The sequence below is a fragment of the Podarcis filfolensis genome, assembly GCF_964270895.1.
Source record: "Podarcis filfolensis genome assembly, chromosome: 13".
Lineage (NCBI taxonomy): Eukaryota > Metazoa > Chordata > Lepidosauria > Squamata > Lacertidae > Podarcis > Podarcis filfolensis.
This window is the reverse complement of record NC_139615.1, coordinates 6130010-6151938: the sequence shown is the minus strand read 5'-3', so window position 1 is coordinate 6151938 and position 21929 is coordinate 6130010. Positions and strand designations below refer to the sequence as shown.

The 21929-nt window shown below is 49.9% G+C and overlaps 2 protein-coding genes across 10 annotated transcripts; both read left to right on the top strand.

Moving 5' to 3' along the window:
* Positions 1–960: 960 nt before the first annotated feature.
* On the top strand, positions 961–18797 carry DCAF11 (DDB1 and CUL4 associated factor 11). Of its 9 annotated transcripts, none has more exons than XM_083581005.1 (15): positions 961–1215; positions 2374–2607; positions 4733–4860; positions 4988–5109; positions 5280–5344; positions 5439–5539; positions 6542–6688; positions 6800–6854; positions 6936–7004; positions 8093–8150; positions 10346–10531; positions 11694–11847; positions 11953–12105; positions 14125–14231; positions 17388–18797. In XM_083581005.1, exons 2-15 carry the CDS (start codon positions 2459–2461, stop codon positions 17502–17504), a joined length of 1611 nt encoding a protein of 536 aa, XP_083437131.1. In that variant the 5' UTR covers positions 961–1215; positions 2374–2458; the 3' UTR covers positions 17505–18797. The 9 variants fall into 9 exon arrangements, with proteins under 9 accessions (XP_083437131.1, XP_083437132.1, XP_083437134.1 ...); XM_083581006.1 differs by having other exon boundaries at positions 968–1244; XM_083581008.1 differs by having other exon boundaries at positions 968–1327.
* A 245-nt stretch (positions 18798–19042) lies between these two features.
* On the top strand, positions 19043–21434 carry FITM1 (fat storage inducing transmembrane protein 1). The gene is made up of 2 exons (XM_083581190.1): positions 19043–19610; positions 20716–21434. The coding sequence occupies exons 1-2, from the start codon at positions 19369–19371 to the stop codon at positions 21332–21334; spliced, it is 861 nt and encodes a 286-aa protein (XP_083437316.1). The 5' UTR covers positions 19043–19368; the 3' UTR covers positions 21335–21434.
* The last annotated feature ends 495 nt before the right edge of the window (positions 21435–21929 follow it).

The window sequence follows — 21929 nt, the reverse complement described above, 5'->3', positions numbered from 1 at the left end:
TAAATTATGATGATGATGATGTTAGCCTCAATCCATATTGATCCTGCAGTATCTTGAGAAATACTTGCTTGTTTGACGCGCTGTCCCTCAAACCAGATCACCTCCAACTGAGAATGAACGCTGTGTTCACTTTGCAGGTAAGCTGAGGTGTGTACATCAGAGGCAGCTGCTGAGCATGCCCAGAATAAATTTAATATCCAGAGTGCAAGGCAGTGTACAAATGAGAGTCAACCTTGCTGTGTTTTAAGCTGCTGCCATGTACACAGCCATAGTCTGGAGGGACCCCTTTGAATACAGCACCATCAGTATGTGTGGTGCTTTAAGGAGCACAAGAGGGCAAGGTCCCTGCCCTGAAGAGCTTACAATTTAAAAGTTGAGATAGGGGGCCAACATATGAAGGGAACAGGGGAGGAAGTAGCCAGTGGTTGGGGCACGGAGTGGTAGGGTTTTTAGCTGAAAGCATCACTAGGCTTGTGCGCAGAGAGTTTGGCAGGATTCCAAATGAGTTAGAGCATTCACACGTGCATGTAACGTGTGAATACGTTTTGTGGGTCAAGAGATACTTGAGGCGCACAAGAAGAGCAGCACATTTTGCATGGGGGCAGGGCTGCCTATGAAGGGCAACAAAAGGCTCTGATTAAAGACGGGGGGGTAGCCGGTCTACAAACCGAAGCTATTTGGTTTTGAAACGCCTGTGTTTACACTATAGAACTCGTAACCTGCCTTAACAACGTCAATCATTTCACCACTGTCCAATCAGAGAGTAAGCCACTGCCCCGCCCCCAGGAGCCCGCCTCTAACCCGAGACGTCAATCATCCTGCCCTGACGATAATGGCGGAGGTTACGCAACTAGCCCCAGCAATCGATCAAGCTACCGGGAACCAATCCGAGAGCGCCCCTTCGGCCAGCTGCCCGCCTTTCTTACGAGTCATCCGCTTGCTCTGTCCAATCGGCGGCTCATTCACCTTATCGCCTAGTTTATCGCTTAACGGTTCTTTCCCTGCCCCTCGTCTTAAGCGAGACAGGAGCTTCAGCAGCCAATCAAGGAAGAGCAAGTCTTTTTAAAGCCCCGCACTCTATCCCACGTGGGGTGGTGAACGGTGGCCAATCAATTCTCAGCCGGCGCGGCCCGCCCTATCTCACTTCTCCACTCCAGTTAGAGGCGGCTGTCGCCTTAAGATGTAAACAAGGCCTCGCGCAGCGGCCGTTAGAGGGTGAGGAGGGTCTCGCGCTCCCGGAAAAGGTGGGGGGGCAGGCTTTTGATTGGACAAGGTGGGCGCGCGACGGTCGCGCGGGGAGGGGGGAAGAGCAGAGGGGAGCAGTTCGGTAAGAGCCAAGGTTAAATGCGAAAGGCGTCCTGATTGGTTGGGACGAGCGGGCAGTTGGGACAGAACGTTGCGGGGGGTGGCGGCGGCGGCAACTGAGCAAGAGTGTCCCTGCTCTATGGCGTCTGTTGATTGGAGGAGCCGTGAGCAACGGCCGTGCCCATTGGCGGAGAGGACTCAGGTGTCTGAAAAAAGTACTTTAATGGGTTCAGCAGGTCTACGAGCCCTTGACTGGTTGCCTGGGGCTGTGGTATAGTCACGTAGAGGACGGGGTGGGTGGCTGGCTGACGTCTAGATAAGGGCACCTCGATATGGGAGCCGAGGAGCCCTTTCAGTATTGGAGGCTGTGATTGGTGAAGATGAAAAGGGGGTGAATTTAGGGTGGGGGGGCGTATGGCTATGGGAAGCAGTGGGCGCCCCATGGAAACAAATGAGGGGAATGTTTGGCTTCTGGATGTGGGGTTAAAGTCTGCTCTAGTGAGAAGCTGTGGTACAATTTTAATTTTTTAAAGAGCAACACTTTTTAAATACTTAATGCTGTACTGTTTTTAACATTTGATTGGGAGCCGCCCAGAGTGGCTGGGGAAACTCAGCCCGATGGGCGGGGTGTAAATAATAAATTATTATTACAGTGGTGCCCCGCAAGACGAATGCCTCGCAAAACGAAAAACGTGCAAGACGAAAGGGTTTTTCGGTTTTTGCGTCGCTTCGCAAGACGAATTTCCCTATGGGCTTGCTTCGCAAGACGAAAACGTCTTGCGAGTTTGTTCGCTTTTTTCCTAAAGCCGCTTGAAGAGGCGCAGTTGCGACGGACCGTGCTTCGCAAGACGAAAAACATCGCAAGACGAAAAGACTCGCGGAACGAATTAATTTCGTCTTGCGAGGCACCACTGTATTATTATTACTTCTGAGTGAGGGTAGATTTGATTGGTAAGAGGCAGGGAATCCTTCATGCGAAGAAGAACGAACACTGTTCTCTCTCCCTCCCCCCCCCCCCGTACTGTGTACAAAGTTCTGCAATTAGTGGCTCAGGATTTTCCTTTTCAGGAAGGACTTGCCCCCTCCGTTTGGTTCCTGAGCTCCAGGAAGTGAAGAACACACCAGAAACAAACCGTGAAGAATGCCTTAAGACATGGGCTCCCGCAGTAGTAGCAACGCTGGCTCGGGGGGGCGGGATAACCAGGGGAGCTGGTCTCGAAGGGACTCTGGGATACTGCGCAGCGAGGAAGAGGACGACGAGGATGTGGATCTGGCCCAGGTATTGGCATATCTACTGCGCAGGTAACTCACACCCCCGCCCCACTTTTTAGTCAAATTAGGGATATGAGGGATGCCTCTCTGGCAGCGGATGGTGTTCCAAGACTCATGCAGAATCTCAAGGCAGGAAGAGGAAGGGAATTTGTTATGGCTTTTCTGTCTGGTCCATTAATCTGGACAAAGATAACTCAGTTCTCTCAGTAAGTGGAATCTGCTGGCGTGGAGACTCATGAGACCCTACTGGAAAATCCATTCTCAGCTGATTTCTCACAGAGCTAGGATTTTGAAGATATGTGTATCTGGTAATTAATTCATGCATGGATTCAAGGAGATGGGATGATGATTAAGGATCCAGGGAGCATAACTGAGTGTACAGACTTCCTTGACGCCTTGTTAAAAAGTGTGGAATTAAGGGTCACAGTCCAGATTTATGTTTTACAAATCAGCCGGGATGCAGTCTCAGTTGTAAGGGCGTCGTACCAGAATTTAACTGTGTGTTGCTGGATCTCATCATGTGCCATGGCTGCTTTTCTTAGAGTAGAGGGGTTTTTGTATTTTCTTGCGCAGAAGTTGTTCAGGGCCATACTTCTTCGTATGCTCATGACATTAAAATTCTCAGTTGTCCACCTATTGCGCAGGATGAGATGATCCAAAGTTTTGACGCATAACATCATAGTTTTAGAAATTTATTCAAGAAAAGTGAAGGTTTCCTCATCTGTGGCTTCTTTGTCCCTGTTTCTGATGTCACCTTAGGTAGGCCGCAAGACACTTTAGAATACTTTAAAAATATTTATAGCCAACTCTGCACCAAATATTCTGGTTGGCTTTGGCCAGCTATGCATACACAAAAGAGATTCCTGATACCGTTTTGATAGCAAGTTTTTTGGGTGGTTAAGACAAAAAGAGATTGTGAAGTGCTCCAAAAGTACCCCTCTAAAATAGGTGAAAGAATGGGCAGTAAAATGGCAAGTGCAATTCAATGCACACAAGTATAAGTGATGCACATTGGGGCAAAAAAATCATATATTCACATATACAGTAAGGAGATTTGAGCTTCCGGTGACTATCCAGGAGACAGTGGGTCGTAGTGGATAGTTTGGTGAAAACGTTGGCCCAGAGTGCGACTGCTGTGAAATAGGCGATTGCATGTTAGGGATTGTTTGGAAAGGAATTGAAAATAAGGCTGCCAATATCTGTAATGACCACTCTTAGAATTCTGTGTACAGTTCCCTCACCTCAGAAAGGATACTGTAGAGCTGGAAAAGCTTCAGAAAGGGGCAAGTAAAATGATTCTGGAGTTGGAGCAATTCACCTATGAGGAAAAGTTGCAACACTTGGGGTTTTTTAGTTTAGAAGGAAGAAAAGCAAGTAAGCAACACAATTATGTATGGTGTGATGAATAATACTACAATCGAGAGGCATCCAATGAACTGAATGTCAGAAGATTCAGGGCAGACAACTTCTTCACGATTATGTAATTCTGTCCCACAAGAGGCAGTGCTGGTCACCAATTTGTGTGGCTTTAAATGAATTCGAGGCTGTTAATGGCCACTAGCCCGAAGCCTGTGTTGTAGTACTACTTTGGGAGGCCTTGTGCCTCTGAATACCAGTTGCTGGAAACCGCAGGAGGTGAGGATGCTGTTGGGTTCAAGTTCTGCTTGTGGGTTTCCATTGGGGCATCTGGTTGGCCATTGTAAGAACAGCATGCTGGACTAGATGGGCCTTTGGTGTGATCCAACAGGGCACTTCTTATGTTCTCATGCCACCCTCGTTTCCTGAACTTTTCAGCCTTTGGATTGTTTTTGGATCCTATCACTCTACTCAAGATTGACCCTGTCGTTGGACAGTGATGTAGGAGCCTTAGACAGCAGGATATTCTCTCCATAGTTTATGTTTAAAATTTGTATCTCTGTTCCCATCTCTCTTAGTTGGTGCACCCCTAAGCTGATCCTGAGCTGGGTAGGCGTCAGTTGAAATCATTCCTTGGCTGCTGTATTAAAACTTCAAAAGCTGCTTAGTGGGCACCTTCAGAGAACAGGAAACAAATAAATTTGGGGGCTGCCTCTCTCCATTCCCTCTCTGTGAGTTGTGATGTGGGGAGGGGCAAAACGGATTTGTAATTACTAATACTTTCCATTTTTCTCTCCAGAGGACAATTTCACTTGATGCAGGGCGGGGGAGCAGCCAGTGTCCGTCTGGTCCAGACGCTCTCGGACTCGGACGACGACAATGACAGTGCCTGGGAAGGGCGACTTGGAAATCACTACAAACCTCCAGGTACTGGCCAGTAACTTGTTTTAATGTAAGAGAGTCTGAGGGTGCCATCTGAGTATATCGGGCAACAGGGCAATTGGGGGTCTCGTTCTCAACCTGTCCGATCTTCCTCTCTTTCTTTTACTTGCAGTGGATTTGACGCCAGACACTCACGACCTGGAGTGCAATGAGATCAAAACACATATCCAGTTGGCAACAGGCAGGCTGGGCTCAGGACAGACTGAGCATAGCATCCCTCGACTGCTTTGCAAGGTGCCTGTTCGCTTCTTGGGGATGCCAATATTAGGCTAGGAAAACAAGTGGTTCTCATAGCTTAAAGACGTAGAGGGTGGGGCTGTCTGGAGAGCAGATCTTTCAGTGTATGAAAACTGCAGGCAGAGCCTTGTTGAATTACTTCTTTCTTTCTTTCCCTGCCACCACAGAGGGAGCGCGGCCTCTGCCACAACAGCAGCTTCTCTCGTGGGGAGTGCTCCCGAGTGGCGTCACAGTGAGTATTTGGAAGAGAAGGCCTGGTGCGGTGGGTGAGATAATGATTTTAGGGGAAGAACCCTTTAATAACTCAGACTTTGCTCTTCTTCCAGCTTTCTCCCCAACCACTTGTCCTTCACTGATTCCTACTCCCAGAAGGCGTTCTGTGGGATTTATTCCCGTGATGGAAAGCTTTTTATGTCTGCTTGTCAAGGTACTTCGTAACACATCATAGTATTTGGTTTGTTTGTTTTTGTTTTGCTTTTCTGTTTTATCGTATCAACGCATACTGTATTATTGTCATATATAGGATAATAAGAAGGAAATATAACATAAATGTAAGACATATGTAAATTAATATTAGCGTAGCAGTTGGTTTTTAAACAATCCCTGCATCAGATCAGCTTCTGTCCTTGGCACTGAGGGCATCCTGGAATTCTCTTGTCTTGAAATTTCCTGTAGCGCAAGTGTTTGTGGTGTTTTGGGTACCAAGTGAACTAGAATGCTGTCCTTCTGACCAGGAATGCTTTCTTTGCATTTTGGGAAACAGACCAGTGGCATTGTGGGTGGGTCCTGCTTCAAAACCTCTTAGTCCTCCATAAGATCCTGTGGAACTTCTAATCCCCAGATACCCAAGCGTAGAATGATTTATTTATTCATGCAAAAACACCATTGCTGCTTAGTTGGTATTGGTGTTCCAAGGAAGAAGAAAAAAATCCTCTTATCCCATTGGAAAGGACAGTGTCGAATGTCCTCAAAGTTGGGTCCTTCAGACAGGTTGATCTGGATGATTTGCATCTTTACAGTGGTGCCCTCCCATCTCTTACTAATCCCAGATTCCCGTTGCCAAGATCAAAGGCTTAAAAGGCTGCGTTCTGTTTTCCAGCAGCAGCTGTAGCTCAACAAAGAAAGTCTTGCAAGGCATGAATGGGGAAAGTGTGTCCCTTCCACCACTTTGGGTTGGACTACAACTCCCATCATCCCTGACCAGACACCATGCTGGCTGCTGCTGCTGCTGCTGCTGCTGGGAGTTGAAGTCCTGGGGGGTTCCACAGGTTTCCCATCCCTGATGCAAGCTTAACACCTTGGTGATTTTGCCTCTGTGTTAAAGGTCTTAGTAGATGAGGACGCATTGACACATGGTACAGTTAGCATGCTTGCCTCTTTCTCTGTTCCTTTCCCCACGCTTCCAAACCACCCCCACCCCCAACTTCAGATCAGACAATCCGCTTATATGACTGCACTTATGGAGGCTTCCGGAAGTTTCGGAGCATCAAAGCCCGGGACGTAGGCTGGAGTGTCCTGGATGTTGCCTTCACTCCCGACGGGGCCCATTTCCTCTACTCCAGCTGGTCAGATTACAGTGAGTGGGGTTGGCTTCTGGGAAGGGGGGGGGGTGTCACATGACAGTCCTTGACCCCGCAGGAAGTGTTAACTCTGATGCCCTTGACCTTCCCTCCCCCTCTCCTTACAGTTCACATCTGCAACATCTATGGCGAGTGTGATACCCACACAGCACTGGATCTGAGGTAAGGAGGGCACCCAGCAGCCACCCTGTTTGACTAAACAGACTCCCGGAGTGGTTTCTAACTCTCTCCTCCTCTCCACAGGCCTGACGAGCGTCGCTTTGCCGTCTTTTCCCTCGCAGTCTCCTCCGATGGAAGGGAGGTGCTTGGCGGGTACGTTAGCCTTTTGCCCAATCCCTTTACCCACAATGCATACATAGCACTGGTTAACATTTTATCCAGGGGTGTGGAACCTTTCTTTAAAAAAAAAACCTGCAGGGGGCCGCATTCATTTCTGGACAACCTTCCAAGGGCCACTTGCCCTCTGCAGATGGGGCTAGAGGCAAACAGCAACGAAGCGGCAACTGTTTCCTTTGTACAGCAGGCTACTTAAACTCCAACATCCCACATTCAAGAAGACATTCCAGTCAGGAGCAAAGCACTTTGGTGGTGGTGGGGAATCAGGGCCATGAGGGGTGGTTTTCTGAGGGCCAGTTAGAGAGTCCGGGGGCCACATTTGGCCGTTGTGCCTGAAGTTCCCTACCTGTGACTTTGTCTAAGGCGACACCTGGACTTGGCCTAGGCAGACAAGATTTGGGTTCTTCTAAAACACAGATCTTCTGCCCTCTCTCCCATCCCTTATTCATTTATTTCTGCTATTTACGAACCATTTAATTGGCAGAGTTTCTAAGCGGTGTACAGAAAAAAATATTAAAAAGCGTATAGTGGGTAAAATCAATTAAAAGTAATTGTAAAAAAAAACCCCGAGGAAACTTCTTGAAAATTCCTCCAGGAATAGAAAGATCTCTGTCATGTGCCTGAAGCTTAGCAGGGAGGTGAGGGCTGTCTGATACTGCTCTTTTTGGCCAAGAGGATTCTGGGCATGCTGTGCCATGTGGCTCTCATTCCATGTGGCCCCTGTGGAGCGAAAGGCAAGGCGGTGAAGCCCCTCCCATCAGCCTGGCTGGGGCCAGCTGCCCCCCCCCTTCCCTGTTGGTGCCCAAAGGAGGCAACACGGACCCAAGTTGTGCAATGTTTCATTTTGTAAGCTGCCTTGGGGGCTTTTTAAAAGGTGAAAGTCAGGGTAGAAATACTCCAGTTCAAGGGTGAAGTGTTGGAAATGCTTGAGAGACGTGCCTTTCTCCTGTCAAGATGCTGCCTTAGGGTCCATTGACCAGTGTGGCTTCAGTGTCTCTTCCCACCCCTCCTTCCTTGTGTTTATGTCTGTTCTTCCACCCACTCAGTTTTGGTTTTAAACCTAGGGCCAACTATGGCTGTGTCTACGTGTACGACATGGAGCAGAATAAGCGGACGCTCAAGGTACTTATGTTTTGGACCCTGCCACTCCTCTGCTGGGCCTCTCTGTGCCATGCCTCTGGCCTCACCCACTTCCTGTTCCTCTCTCCCTGGGTTTTAGAAAGTGTGGCTGTTATATTTGTGTGTGTCTGTGTGTGCTCACACACACACACACACACACACACACACACACACACACACACAGCCTTGTTTCCCTTCCGGCCCTTTCAAGATTTCTCTCTGCAAATGGAAGAAAAACCAAAGACGGTGAAATTAGAAGCAACTTCATAGTCATAATCATAGCAATAATTGCCCAATGACTTGAATGAACTTAAATATTAAAGATGAATACCAAGTCTATATTTATCCTTGAGCAAACCTAACAATATCTCCTCTCTGTGAATACAGTGGTACCTCGGGTTATGAGCTTAATTTGTTCTGGAGGTCTGTTCTTAACCTGAAACTGTTCTTAACCTGAAGCACCACTTTAGCTAATGGGGCCTCCCGCTGCTGCTGTGCCGCCGCTGCACGATTTCCATTCTCATCCTGAAGCAAAGTTCTTAACCTGAGGTACTATTTCTGGGTTAGCGGAGTCTGTAACCTGAAGTGTATGTAACCCGAGGTACCACTGTATGTTGTCCCTTTGTATTTCCACTATAGTCCTTAGCCTAACGTTTCAGCCACTGATTCATTGCAGCTCCTTTCGTTGCTAGCAATTGTCGTTTAGCTACTGTTAGAAGTTTCCTGGCTGTTTTGTAGCACATGGGACAGTGGCGATTCCTTCCACGGTATCCCGACACAGATAAAAGATTGAGGGGAGCCGTAAAGCAAAGCATCAGTCCGGCTGTCTGGAATTTTTCCGCCCCGAAGCCATAGGGATTCCTGGGATGTTGTAGATCAGCCCTTCCAAGCTGGGACTCTCCAGATGTTCTGGACTACAACTTCCACCAGTCCCCTCCCCCAGCAGCGTAGTTGTAGTTCGAAATATCTGGCGGACCCTAGCTTGGGGAAGACTGTTCTGGATGTCTTTCCTTGAGCGTCCCACTGCCCATTCTGCCTCATCCCCTTCCCCATTTCTCTGTAGCGTGCTGTGCTTCTCCAAGGTGGGCTGTGCATGTGTGTGTCAGTGTGCGATTCTGCTGCATCGCCATTGAGAATGGTTGCCTTGGTCAATCACATTCCGTGGATGCAGAAATGCACTAAATCAGGGGTGACCGACTCCCAAGAGACTGCGATCTACTCACAAGACTAGCAGTGATCTACCCCCTTTTGTGGAGTTCAGGTCAAAGTTGTTGAGTGTTTTTTAGGAAGGAGGAAGGCCCGTTTTTTAGGGGTTCGAAGTTGTTGAGCTTCTTTGGGGGGAGCCAGTGATCTACCACAGGCATCCTGTGATCTCCTGGTAGATCATCTACCTGTTGAACGTGCCTGCACTAAATGACTTGGCTTCAGCTGAGCCTGGCGACAGCCAGCCAGCCCCCTAACAAAGGGGCTTGGTTCTTTGGGCAAGTTGCCATTTACCAGGCCAGACTGGTTGTCCATCTAGGTCAGCGTTCCCCACCTGGGCTGGCAGAAAGAGGGTCTTTCCTGTCGCCCCATCAACTCCTCCTTGTTCAAACCAGAGATGCCAGGGTTTAAATTTGGGAAGCAGGTGCCCAGGCACCGAGCTCCCCTTGAGCCCAGGAGCTTTCGATCCCTCCTGGCTCTCTAGCTCTTGTCTCTCGCAGTACATTAAAATACCATGTCGGTGCTCCCACTGCATCCCAGTGCACACTGGGGCCTGGCATGCCGCAGCCAGCCTAGTTAAAGGTAAAGGGACCCCTGACCATTAGGTCCAGTCGTGGCCGACTCTGGGGTTGCAGTGCGCATCTCGCTTTATTGGCCGAGGGAGCCGGCATACAGCTTCCGGGTCATGTGGCCAGCATGACTAAGCCGCTTCTGGCGAACCAGAGCAGCGCACGGAAACGCCGTTTACCTTCCCGCCGGAGCGGTACTTATTGATCTACTTGCACTTTGATGTGCTTTCGAACTGCTAGGTTGGCAGGAGCAGGGACCAAGCAACGGGAGCTCACCCCGTTGCGGGGATTCAAACCGCCGACCTTCTGATCGGCAAGCCCTAGGCTCTGTGGTTTAACCCACAGCGCCACCCGTGTCCCACTCCTAGCTCTCCCATGGAAAATCCTGCTCCTCCCTCTTGCGCTGAGTCCTCTGCCTTCCTCCAGATCGAGTCCCACGAAGACGACGTGAATGCCGTGGCCTTTGCCGACACCAGTTCCCACATCTTGTTCTCCGGGGGGGACGATGCCATCTGCAAAGTGTGGGACCGGCGCACCATGAGAGAGGACGACCCCCGGCCTGTCGGCATCCTGGCTGGCCATCAAGATGGCATCACCTTCATAGACAGCAAAGTAAGGCATCCCTTTCTCTCTCTATCATCGCAGAGGTCAGGAGGTGGAGTCTGATGGGATTGGAAAGCTTAATTAGGCAAACAACCTTGAAACTTCCCCCCCTCCCCAAAAAAAATTTCTTCGGGATCTCATTCGCAACATGTTCTGCATGATCTGCTTGTTTTTATTAATTCTATTTATTGGATTTATTTACCACCCTTCATCAAGATAAAAATACAAGATAAAAACACAAATAGTTAAAACAAAAATAACAAGAAAATAGCCCCTACTCCCGCAAACTCATTTAAAAGGCTGTAGAATATTAAGCAGCCCAAGGCCTGGTGGTGGTGGTGGTTGTTGTTGTTAGAATTTATTTACCTCCCTATAACTGGAGGTCTCAGGGTGGTTCACAGAATAAAGTCAAGATATAAAACCACAAAATGCATAATAAAAATAAAAACAACAACCCAATAGCCCTCCCCCCCAAAAAACACATTTTAAAAGGGCATAGGATATAAATCGGATCATCCAAAGGCCTGGTCAAAAAGGAACGTTTTTGCCTGGTGCCTAATAGTGTATAAGGAAGGCACCAGGCGAACTTCCCTGGGGAAGAGGAACATTTTTGCCTGGCACCTAAAGGTGCATAATAAAGGCGCCAGGCGAACTTCCCTGGGGAGAGCATCCCACAGATGGGGAGCCACTGCAGAGAAGGCCCCGTTCTCGTGTTGCCACCCTCCGCACCTCTCGATGAGGCACACGAAGGAGGGCCTCAGAAGATGATCTCAGGGTCTGGGTAGGTTCATATGGAAAGAGGCGGTCCTTGAGGTATTGCGGTCCTGAGCCATTTAAGACTTTATTGGTCTAAACCAGCACTTTGAATTGGGCCCAGAAGCTAATAGGTGTTAATACTGTCTAAAAGAAAGATCTGCCTGGTTCACCTCCACCTAAGCCCACAGCAGTCCAAGTGAAAACACAGTAGCTGAAGAGCACCTATATATTTGGCCATGCATTCCTTTAATGTCATTTATACAGGATTCCCATGTTGGGGAGAGGCTGAGAGAACAAAGTTAAGTTTCCTTTAGAGAGTGAGTCTTCTACTGTGGGACATCTGTACTACAGATGGGAAATGTCCTTGGAGACTATATTCCTTTAAACCATTGTTCCCCACTCCTCCTCCTCCCAGGGAGATGCCCGATACCTCATCTCAAACTCCAAGGACCAGACGATAAAGCTCTGGGACATGCGGAAGTTCTCAGGCCGCGAAGGGCTGGAGGCCTCCCGCCAAGCCGTCACTCAGCAGAACTGGGATTATCGCTGGCAGCAGGTGCCCAAAAAAGGTGAGTCTTAGAGGATGGGGAAGGAGGGGGGACCCAAAGCATTGGGGAGGCAGGTCTTACTCTCCTCTAACCCTTACTCTCTCCTCACCTTCCTCCCTCTGCCAGCACGGCGGAAGTCAAAGCTTCCAGGTGACACCTCCCTCATGACATACCGCGGCCACGGAGTGCTCCACACGCTGATCCGCTGCCGTTTCTCGCCGCTTCATAGCACCGGACAACAGTACATCTACAGTGGCTGCTCCACAGGGAAGGTGGTGGGTGAGTGGACTCAGGGTGCGGGTGGCAGGGATCGGCCAGGGCAGTGCCACGCCGCCTGGAACTGGAAGGGCAGTGCCGTGCTGGGCAGCCGTCAGAGGGGTTAAGCTTTGCCTTTTTGATTAATAATAATAATTTATTATTTATACCCCACCCATCTGGCTGAGTTTCCCCAGCCACTCTGGGCGGCTCCCAATCAAGTGTTAAAAACAGTACAGCGTTACATATTAAAAACTTCCCTGAACAGGGCTGCCTTCAGATGTCTTCTGAATGTCAGGTAGTTGTTTATCTCTTTGACATCTGGTGGGAGGGCGTTCCACAGGGCGGGCGCCACTACCGAGAAGGCCCTCTGTCTGGTTCCCTGTAGCCTCACTTCTCGCAATGAGGGAACCGCCAGAAGGCCCTCGGAGCTGGACCTCAGTGTCCGGGCAGAACGATGGGGGTGGAGATGCTCCAGATATACAGGACTGAGGCTGTTTAGGGCTTTAAAGGTCAGCACCAACACTTTGAATTGTGCTCGGAAACATACTGGGAGCCAATGCAGATCTCTCAGAACCGGTGTTATGTGGTCTCGGCGGCCGCTCCCAGTCACCAGTCTAGCTGCAGCATTCTGGATTAATTGCAGTTTCTGGGTCACCTTCAAAGATAGCCCCACATAGAGCGCATTGCAGTAGTCCAAGCGGGAGATAACTAGTTCGGCGTTTTGCTTGGGTGCAGGATTCAATCTCTTGCTGGCGGGTGGGGGAGAAATCTCTTAAGATGCACATCCGCACGAACGTGAATGTTGTTTGAAAGTCCCTTCCCTTTTGGTATGGAGGACTCAAGGGAGAGGATGAAAGCAAAGAGAGGTCAGGCTGTGTCAATATGCTTGGACGGTGAGCTGGATAATAAACCCCAAGGGGAAGGAAAACACGGCAGAACTAAATGGTTGGCATATGAGGAAGCTGCCCAGAGTGGCTGGGGCAACCCAGTCAGATGGGCAGGGTGTAAATAAATAAATTGTTGTTGTTGTTAAGAAGCTACTGCTGCAGCAGCCTTTGGTCCATGAGCCAAATTTGCCCTGGCTAGGGTTAGTTTGACCTGCGAGACCATTCCACCCCCAGCCACAACCACCCAATCCACACATGGCTTCATACAGTGCTAGGTGTGGAGCAGGTAAAACTGCAAATGCAAAGGAACGGTTGGCAGACTTGACGGGGATTTCAATCTGATCTGTGCAGAGAGGAAAGAAATTCCTTTGCAGACCATCGTCAGTCTGGTCTGCAAAGGGAAACTCTTCACTTGTTCTCATGGAGATGTCTAGTTCCCCACCACCTGTTTCCTAGAAGGATCTTGGGAGCCTCCCATTGTTCCGACTATATGCTGTGCCCCTTAAATTTTCACTCAGTCACACCCCCGTGTGTGAACTTGAAGACTTGCAAGCTCCTTGGGGCAAGGACCTAAATGACACTACTGTATAAAAATAATCAATAATACAAAGTGTGGGCAGGTCCAATGCTGACATCTAAGGGATAAATGGGACGCGGGTGGCGCTGTGGGTTAAACCACAGAGCCTAGGACTTGCCGATCAGAAGGTCGGCAGTTCGAATCCCCACGACGGGGTGAGCTCCCGTTGCTCGGTCCCTGCTCCTGCCAACCTAGCAGTTCGAAAGCACGTCAAAGTGCAAGTAGATAAATAGGTACTGCTCTGGCGGGAAGGTAAACGGCGTTTCTGTGCACTGCTCTGGTTCGCCAGAAGCAGCTTAGTCATGCTGGCCACATGACCCGGAAGCTGTACGCTGGCTCCCTCGGCCAATAAATCGAGATGAGCGCTGCAGCCCCAGAGTCGGTCACGACTGGACCTAATGGTCAGGGGTCCTTTAAGGGATAAATAGTGGTATGTGGAGCATCAATTCTGGCTGCAAGAGAGGATAGATAGCCCTTTTGATACTTCCCCACTGCCATGGGAGAAGTGAGTGTCGTGGGGCCGGTGTGTTGCCAACGCTTCTCTGTGCTACCCTGTGCTCCTTTCCCTTCCTCTAGTATACGACCTCCTGAGTGGCCTGATTGTGACAAAACTGACTAATCACAAGGCTTGTGTCCGTGATGTCTGCTGGCACCCCCACGAGGAGAAGATCGTCAGCAGCTCGGCAAGTACTGGAAGCGAGGGAGTGGTGGGGTGAGGTGCTTGTGTGGTTAAGATGAATTGCTGGCGCCTCTTTCCTCTCGCCCAGGAACTTGTGTGTCTTCCCTGCCAATAAGGTTGTGATGGCAAGGATGAAATTCTTCTCCTTATCTGCCCTTTTCTGTGGTTGTTGCTGCTCGACTTTTCCTTCTCGACAAACCCATCTGGCAGTGCCACTTGACTACAGAGGGGCCCCCTCCTTGCAGTTTGAGGCGTGGTGGGTGAACCCAAAGGAGAAGGGGTCTTCTGACTGGGGTGCCCAGACTGGAGAATGGCACACCCAGAAAGTGCGCTTGATCAATTTCAGTGGCTGGCGAAGACTCACTTTATTCTAGCAAGCTTTAATCAGCCTCTGGTGTGTTAACCGTGGCTTTTTCCCATCCTGCTATTGGGTTATATTTATGATTTTGCATTTTATGAATTGTAGTTGTGAGTCGCCTTGAGAACCCTTAGAAGAGAAATGTTGAAATAAGTACAGTGGTACCTCTGGTTACATACGCTTCGGGTTACATACGCTTCAGGTTACAGACTCCACTAACCCAGAAATAGTACCTCGGGTTAAGAACTTTGCTTCAGGATGAGAACAGAAATCATGTTCCGGCAGTGCGGCAGCAGCAGGAGGCCCCATTAGCTAAAGTGGTGCTTCAGGTTAAGAACAGTTTCAGGTTAAGAATGGACCTCTGGAACGAATTAAGTACATAACCAGAGGTACCACTGTAATGGCAAAGTGTAGCATTTACAGTCTGCTGGGTCGTAGGCAAACCAGTTGGCGTTCACATGTGGGAGGAGCTGCCATCTTCCCTGCCCTCCCCGCCCTCACCCAGCATTTAATGACATGGTGCAAAATGTGTTTGCTGCCCATTGTTTCTGAAATAATAATAATAATAATAATAAATTTTATTTATATCCCGCCCTCCCCAGCCAAAGCCGGGCTCAGGGCAGCTAACAACAATAAAATAGTACAACATTCTAAAAACATTTCATTATAAAAGTTAATTAAAATCAATTAAAATGAAATTGATGGCAACCATTAAGCTAAGCTGATCATGAGGGATGGAGGATAAATGTGATTCTGTAAGCAGATTGCTGCAAAATGTGGGGAACCAAATTTAAGAATGGAGAAATGAGACACTTAGAGAACCAATTTGAACAGATCCTTTCATCCCGGATAATAATAGGGGTGGTTTGAAGAACGATATTTCTGTGGATTCTGATGTGAACTGACCAGACCACACCTCCCAGACTCATGTGCAGCTTGCAATGCAAGGATGCCTTGCATTCTGACATTTTCGAATCTTGTGATACAGTTCTTGGCTTCATTAAACACCCAACTACATTAAAATGCATCATTTATTCCCTGGAAGTATTTGTAATCCACCCCTCACCCAAAGGCGCCAGAGCAGGAATATGCATCATCTAAACCAGGGTGCTCCAATTTCTCATACCAAGTGGGCCACAAGAGTAGTTCAGCACAGAACCTGTGGGCCACACACTGACTTGTCGTGTGGGAGAGGGGAGCAAGGCCAAAATTTGACACACACCCCCGGCCCGCATGCTGCCTTCCCAAAGGTAGGCAGATGAGGCACTGGGTTTTGGGAAGGAGGCACGAGGTTCTGTTTGCTGTAATAAAGAAGCGTTACTACAGAACTGTCTCCAGCATATTATGTCAAGAGAGCTGAAATCACAAACCCCACGTAACAGCATTCCCTTTGAAAAATAAATAAGTAAGTAAACCCAGGAAACGAAACATAAGCCAATATCCAGAGCAAAATGTCAACCAGCCTTCTCCAACTTGGTGCCTTCCAAATGTTTTGGACTGCGACTCCTATCAGCGCCAGCCAGCCTGGCTGGCTGCAAGATGTTTGGGATGGGGAGAGCTGTAACCCCAAACATCTGGAAGGTACCAGAAGGGGAAGGCCTCTCTTACGCCGTTTCCGTACCCGCCAGCCCATGCCGCCGTAATCTCAATTAGGGAATAAGCAGCAACCTCTGCGGAGAGTGCCCAGGTGTATTTTATGTTGGCAGTGCAGCTGCCCTGTGTTGGCACAGTGATCTAGTGCAAATAAAGTATAGCGAGATAAGAGAACACTTAAAGCAGGGTCTGTTCAGCTGAACTTGGATTGCAAGGTGGGTTCCTGTTTGGGGGCAAGAGCTCTTGTGACGTATCTGGGCTGCAAGACCGAGAGTTTTGCAGATGAAATTCAGCCCCTCAGTTTGGGCCGGGAGAAAGATGTTTAGTAGAGGAACTGGTTGGTTGTACAGTGGTACCTCGGGTTACATACGCTTCAGGTTACAGACTCCACTAACCCAGAAATAGTACCTCGGGTTAAGAACTTTGCTTCAGGATGAGAACAGAAATTGTGCTCCGACGGCGTGGCGGCAGCAGGAGGTCCCATTAGCTAAAGTGGTGCTTCAGGTTAAGAACAGTTTCAGGTTAAGAACTGACCTCTGGAACGAATTAAGTACTTAACCCGAGGTACCACTGTATTTGGGTTTTAGGATCAGGCAATTCTATAGGCTGTAGCCTAGGTAAGTTTGGATTTGTCTTATCAGAAATAAAAACGTCTTTTTTTTAATTAATAAATGTTGATTGTCGAAACCCAATGGATAAGCAGAACAGCAAGTAGGTATTCCAGATCAACCAAGCTGGAATTAAAAAGGAAGTGGTGGCAAAGATAACAGTTTCCAAAAGCATATACAGTGGTACCTCAGGTTACATACGCTTCAGGTTACATATGCTTCAGGTTACAGACTCCGCTAACCCAGAAATAGTGCTTCAGGTTAAGAACTTTGCTTTAGGATGAGAACAGAAATCGTTCTCCGGCAGCGCGGCGGCAGCAGGAGGCCCCATTAGCTAAAGTGGTGCTTCAGGTTAAGAACAGTTTCTGGTTAAGAACGGACCTCCGGAACGAATTAAGTATTTAACCTGAGGTACCACTGTACACCTGTCAATGGCTTTCAGCTCTCTGTCAGGATACGTGGGACTTGCTTAGCAAGTTCCTTTATTTGTTTGTTTGTTTATGCATGCATGCATTCATGCCTAGTGAATTCCACAGCATTTGGTACCCTCAAGGATGCTTTAGAAGCGATGACCATAACCGTCTTTCTCTTTGATCGGCAGTGGGACGGGAACATCCGGCTTTGGGAGTACCACCAGACGGAATACGACGAAGATCCTCGGAGGCCCCCTACCACCCGAGAGCTGCGCCCCAGACCCTCAGGAGCTTCCGATCAGTAGCCTTTTCTATCTCTGCTCGCCACCATTCTCCAGTTTTGGACTCGCCACACGGTCGAGGGAGTGGGGGGGGGGAGCAAACAAGACCTCGTGCTGCCTGTGGCCTTGGGACATTTGGGTGGGAGGGCGGGCAAACTTCGTTGCGGGCGGTCTGCTAAGTGAAATGTAAACCAGGGCTCGGGGAGATGGGCAGCGTCTTGAACACGGCTTGTGGGAAGAGCCAGAATCGGATGACCGGCTGCAAAGGGGGGGAATTTAGGTAAGGAATTGTTAATCTGAACAACAGGGTAGTTTAGTTTATAGCGTCGCTTTAGGGTTCCGTGGGATTGAAATTTACAGTCCCACCCTCTTCCTGGTCTGTGATTTTTAATTTGAATTATTGGAAGGCAGAATCATGGATCATATCCTAACAACTCTGGGATTTAGTTGGCTCTGGGGAACAACAGCTTGTAGACCCCTTCCTTCCTTCCTTCCTTCCTTCCTCCCTTCCTCCCTCCCTCCCTCCCTCCCTCCCTCCCTCCCTCCCTCCCTCCCTCCCTCCCCATGCCACCCCCCAGTGTGTGTGTGATTGTGTGATTGACTGATCAGCCTTCCACAGAGGTTAGAAAAGAGGGCTTTGCATTCTTTAATTCCTTTCCAGGTGCCATGTTGAGTGCTGAGATGTATCAGAGACTGGGATGTGAGGCCCTTACTCCCTCCTTCTAGGGGCAAGGGATACAGCAAGACCCCCCTTTTTTTTCCTCTGCCACAGCAGCTGTTGGCAAAGTGCGAGGGGACATGCCCTCCGTCTCTCACCCAGCAGCAGATAATGAAGGCTCCCTCTTCCCTTTCTAGAACGCACAGGGCACATTCCTTCCTGGGACGCTGCTTCTGGGGACCCTTCGCCATTTCTCTGAGTGAGAAATGACAGCGTAGGGGTCATAGCAGGGCTTGATACTTTGCAGGGTGGGGTCTTTTCCCCTGGAATATGCTGTGTGGTCAGCCTGGTCCCTGCCTCCCAGATCTTCCTTCCCCATTGCCTCTACTCACCCCCCCCTCCACACCCCGGCCTTTCTTTTAGTCTCCTCAAGCGGCAGGTGGCTTGAAAAGGGAGGCCGGCTGAAATCCTCTTCTACATCCCTTCCCCAAACTGTATTTCCCCGTTTGCTGTGGGGAGCTGGGTGTGCCAGGAGGCCCCCTTTCTGCCCGTTGGCTCCCCCTCTGGGATACTTCCTGCTCTTCTCCCATTTGGGGGGGGTATCCCATCAGCTGCGCCTCTGATGCTGGAGTGGTGATGGTAAGGTTTGTTTTGTTTTGTTTTGAAACAATAAAATATCTGGAGGTTTTTTGTTTTAAGTAGATTGAACCCTGATTTAATCTCTCTCTCTGGTTAAAGAGAGAAGCTGTTTTTTCCGGAAACACACTCCCCCAGCATAGAAGGGGGGGAGCCTTGTACGTCACGGGGTGGGGGTGGGGGGAAGAATCTCTTTCCTGAGATGTCTGCACACTTCCATCCAACACGGGTGTCTGTGCAAACTGCAATTGCCGTCAATAAAAGCTGTTGAAATTTTCTTTCTCTTGGTTTCGGTTTTTAAAAAGAGGGGGAGGTTGGGTCTTTGTTTTTTCTTCAACATGCATTAGCGCAGCGACACCCCCCCCTCCCCACCCCAATTTTTCCAGTCTGCTTTGCTCTCCCCTCCTATTCCCGGTCAGCTGCTCACGCCAAACTTGGATTTGATCCCCACACCTGTCGTCGAGGATCAACTCTGGACGACGTTTCTCTCCGCAAGAGTTTTGTCTCTTCCCACCCCCACCCCCACCTCGGGTCGTCCCAAAGCCGAGGAGGGACGGGAGTCCTTTGGCATCTCTGGCTGTGCAGGTGGGGGGGATGGCAGAGGGTTCAGGGGCCAAGAAGCCCTCCCTGCTGGCCAAGGCAGCCGGCTGGGCCCAAGCCCTTTGCCGTGGCCTGGTGTGTTTCTGGAGCAACCAGTATGCCTGGCTGCTGGGGGTGCCCTGTCTCCGGAGAGCTTACCACCTCTGGTTGGCAGCCGTGGTCATTTTTGGGCCGTTGCTGCAGTTCTACGTGAACCCCCGAGCCATCTTTGCCAACCACCATAACTTCTTCAACATGTGAGTGATCTTGGGGGGGGGTCTTAAAACATGTTTGTGGTTGCGTGCATGGGGGAGGCGGGCGGCTTGGCGGAAAACAAGGCTTTGTATAGCAGCGATAAATCCCTGGTTCATCCACACCGAATATCCTGGGGTCAAGTGATGCCATCCGATCTCTGACTGCCAAATGCAGCCGTTGACTTGAGTTGCGGGGAATCTCTTCCCAAGGGCAGAATACTATCACACCAGGCGCTATTATCCCAGTGCTTTTGAGTACCAAATGAAAAATCAGTTGTGCGTTCAGAGCTCAGCGTAGCAAAGTTTCCGCAACTGTTAGTTTGGGGGTCAAATGCCTCACGGTATATTGGAATGGCTGATAGATCCCAGACATCTCTAAAAAGATTCATATTCCACTATTCATATTTAATGACTTTTGTTCAAGTTTTCACGATACAGTATTATCTGGAACAGATACAATAAAAAAGACAGAGGATAGAGAGAAAGGGAACAAGAAAAGGAGACAGAAAAAGAACAGAGAAAGAAACATTAAATATAAAGGGGGAAAACTTCTGATTTTCCATCATTAGAAAATGATTATTTAAGACATTCAGTCTCCATCTTCTCTGCTTTCTGCTAAGCCAGATTTCTTTTTAGCCAAAATGTCACAGTGCCCCCCATTTCTTCATCCCACGAGAAGCCCAAGAGGGAATCCCCAATTGTTACTATCGGTTATTAGTTATCCGCTAGTTCCCATTGCCATTCCTCCGTATTGGGAAATGGCATTTTCCCATCCATGTTCATGTTAACCTTTCTCCCCTATGGTCACGTATTGGAAAAATATTCTGTATCCCCCCCCCCCCCGTTCACTTTCCTCAGGCGGGTTATGCTTCGTACGCAGGATGTTTGATGTATTTGGGGTCTTGCCCATCCGTTTGCTTGGTGGCCCTATTTTGGGAGCCAGTTCTCCTGCCTTCCTCCATGGCCCGCAGCTTGGGGTTCCGCTCTTTGAGGTGCTTCACCTTCTGCTCCTCTGCTCCCCCCAATTTGGGCCAAATCCTGCATTGGGGCAGTAGACCGCCTTCCTGCCCCACCCTGCTAACTTCCCTCCGTTCTTGTTCCCTCGCAGAAAGTTTGTCCGGTCGGCCTGGGGCTGGACGTGCATTTTCCTGGGCGGCTTCATCCTTTCGGTGGTTTACCTGGCGACCCACCGGGTTCTGCTCACCTTGAGGCACCTCAGCCGCCTGGGCGTGGGGGCCGGGCTCTGGCTGGGGGCCACAGAGACCTTCCTCCTCATCGAAAACCTCACTGGCTACTGTTTTGACCCCGTGCCCGAGGGCATCCTGGTGAACAACCTCCCGGACAAGTGGACATGTTTGCACGAGGGCCACACGTGGCACGGCTACGACGTCTCGGGCCACACTTTCCTGCTGACCTTCTGCTGCCTCCTGATGGTGGAGGAGACCTCCGTCTTCCGCCGCTACCTGGCCCAGGGCCACCCAGCCGGCGTCCCCCTGCGCCTCATCTTCCTCCTCAACGTCTTCCTCCTCGCCCTGTGGAACTTCCTCCTGGCCTGCACCGTGGTCTACCTCTACGACTACAGCCACAAGGTGGTGGGCGCCGCCATCGCCACCCTCTGCTGGTTCCTCACCTACCGCGGCTGGTACCGGTGGCGCTGGTCTCCCGGCCGGCCGGGAACGGGCCTCTTTGTCAAGGGGAGTCCCGGGGAGGCCAAGAAACGGAACTGAGGGCCCCCCGCTCCCCCACCCCAGAAGGCAAAGGAGAACAACCAAGGGGTTTCTTCTCCCCCCTAGAGACAAATAAAGATGAGGCCTGCTCTGTTCTCTATTCGTTGTCCTGTGTGTGGTTTTTTTTTGGGGGGGGGGCTTGAAATTCAGACTACAAATGTAAGGTAAAGGGACCCCTGACCATTAGGTCCAGTCGTGACCAACTCTGGGGTTGCGGCGCTCATCTCGCTTTACTGGCCGAGGGAGCCGGCGTACAGCTTCCGGGTCATGTGGCCAGCTCTGGTGAACCAGAGCAGCACATGGAAACGCCGTTTACCTTTCCGCCAGAGCGGTACCTATTTATCTACTTGCACTTTGATGTGCTTTCGAACTGCTAGGTTGGCAGGAGCAGGGACCGAGCAACGGGAGCTCATCCTGTCACGGGGATTCGAACCGCCGACCTGATCGGCAAGCCCTAGGCTCTGTTAAACACCCACAGCGCCACCCGCGTCCCTAGACTACCAATGTAGCGGGTGCTTAAGTTTCAAGACTTAATCCCGCATGCAGGTGGCAGACCCAAATTGTACCACTTCCCATGATTTGAGTGTTTAAAAGT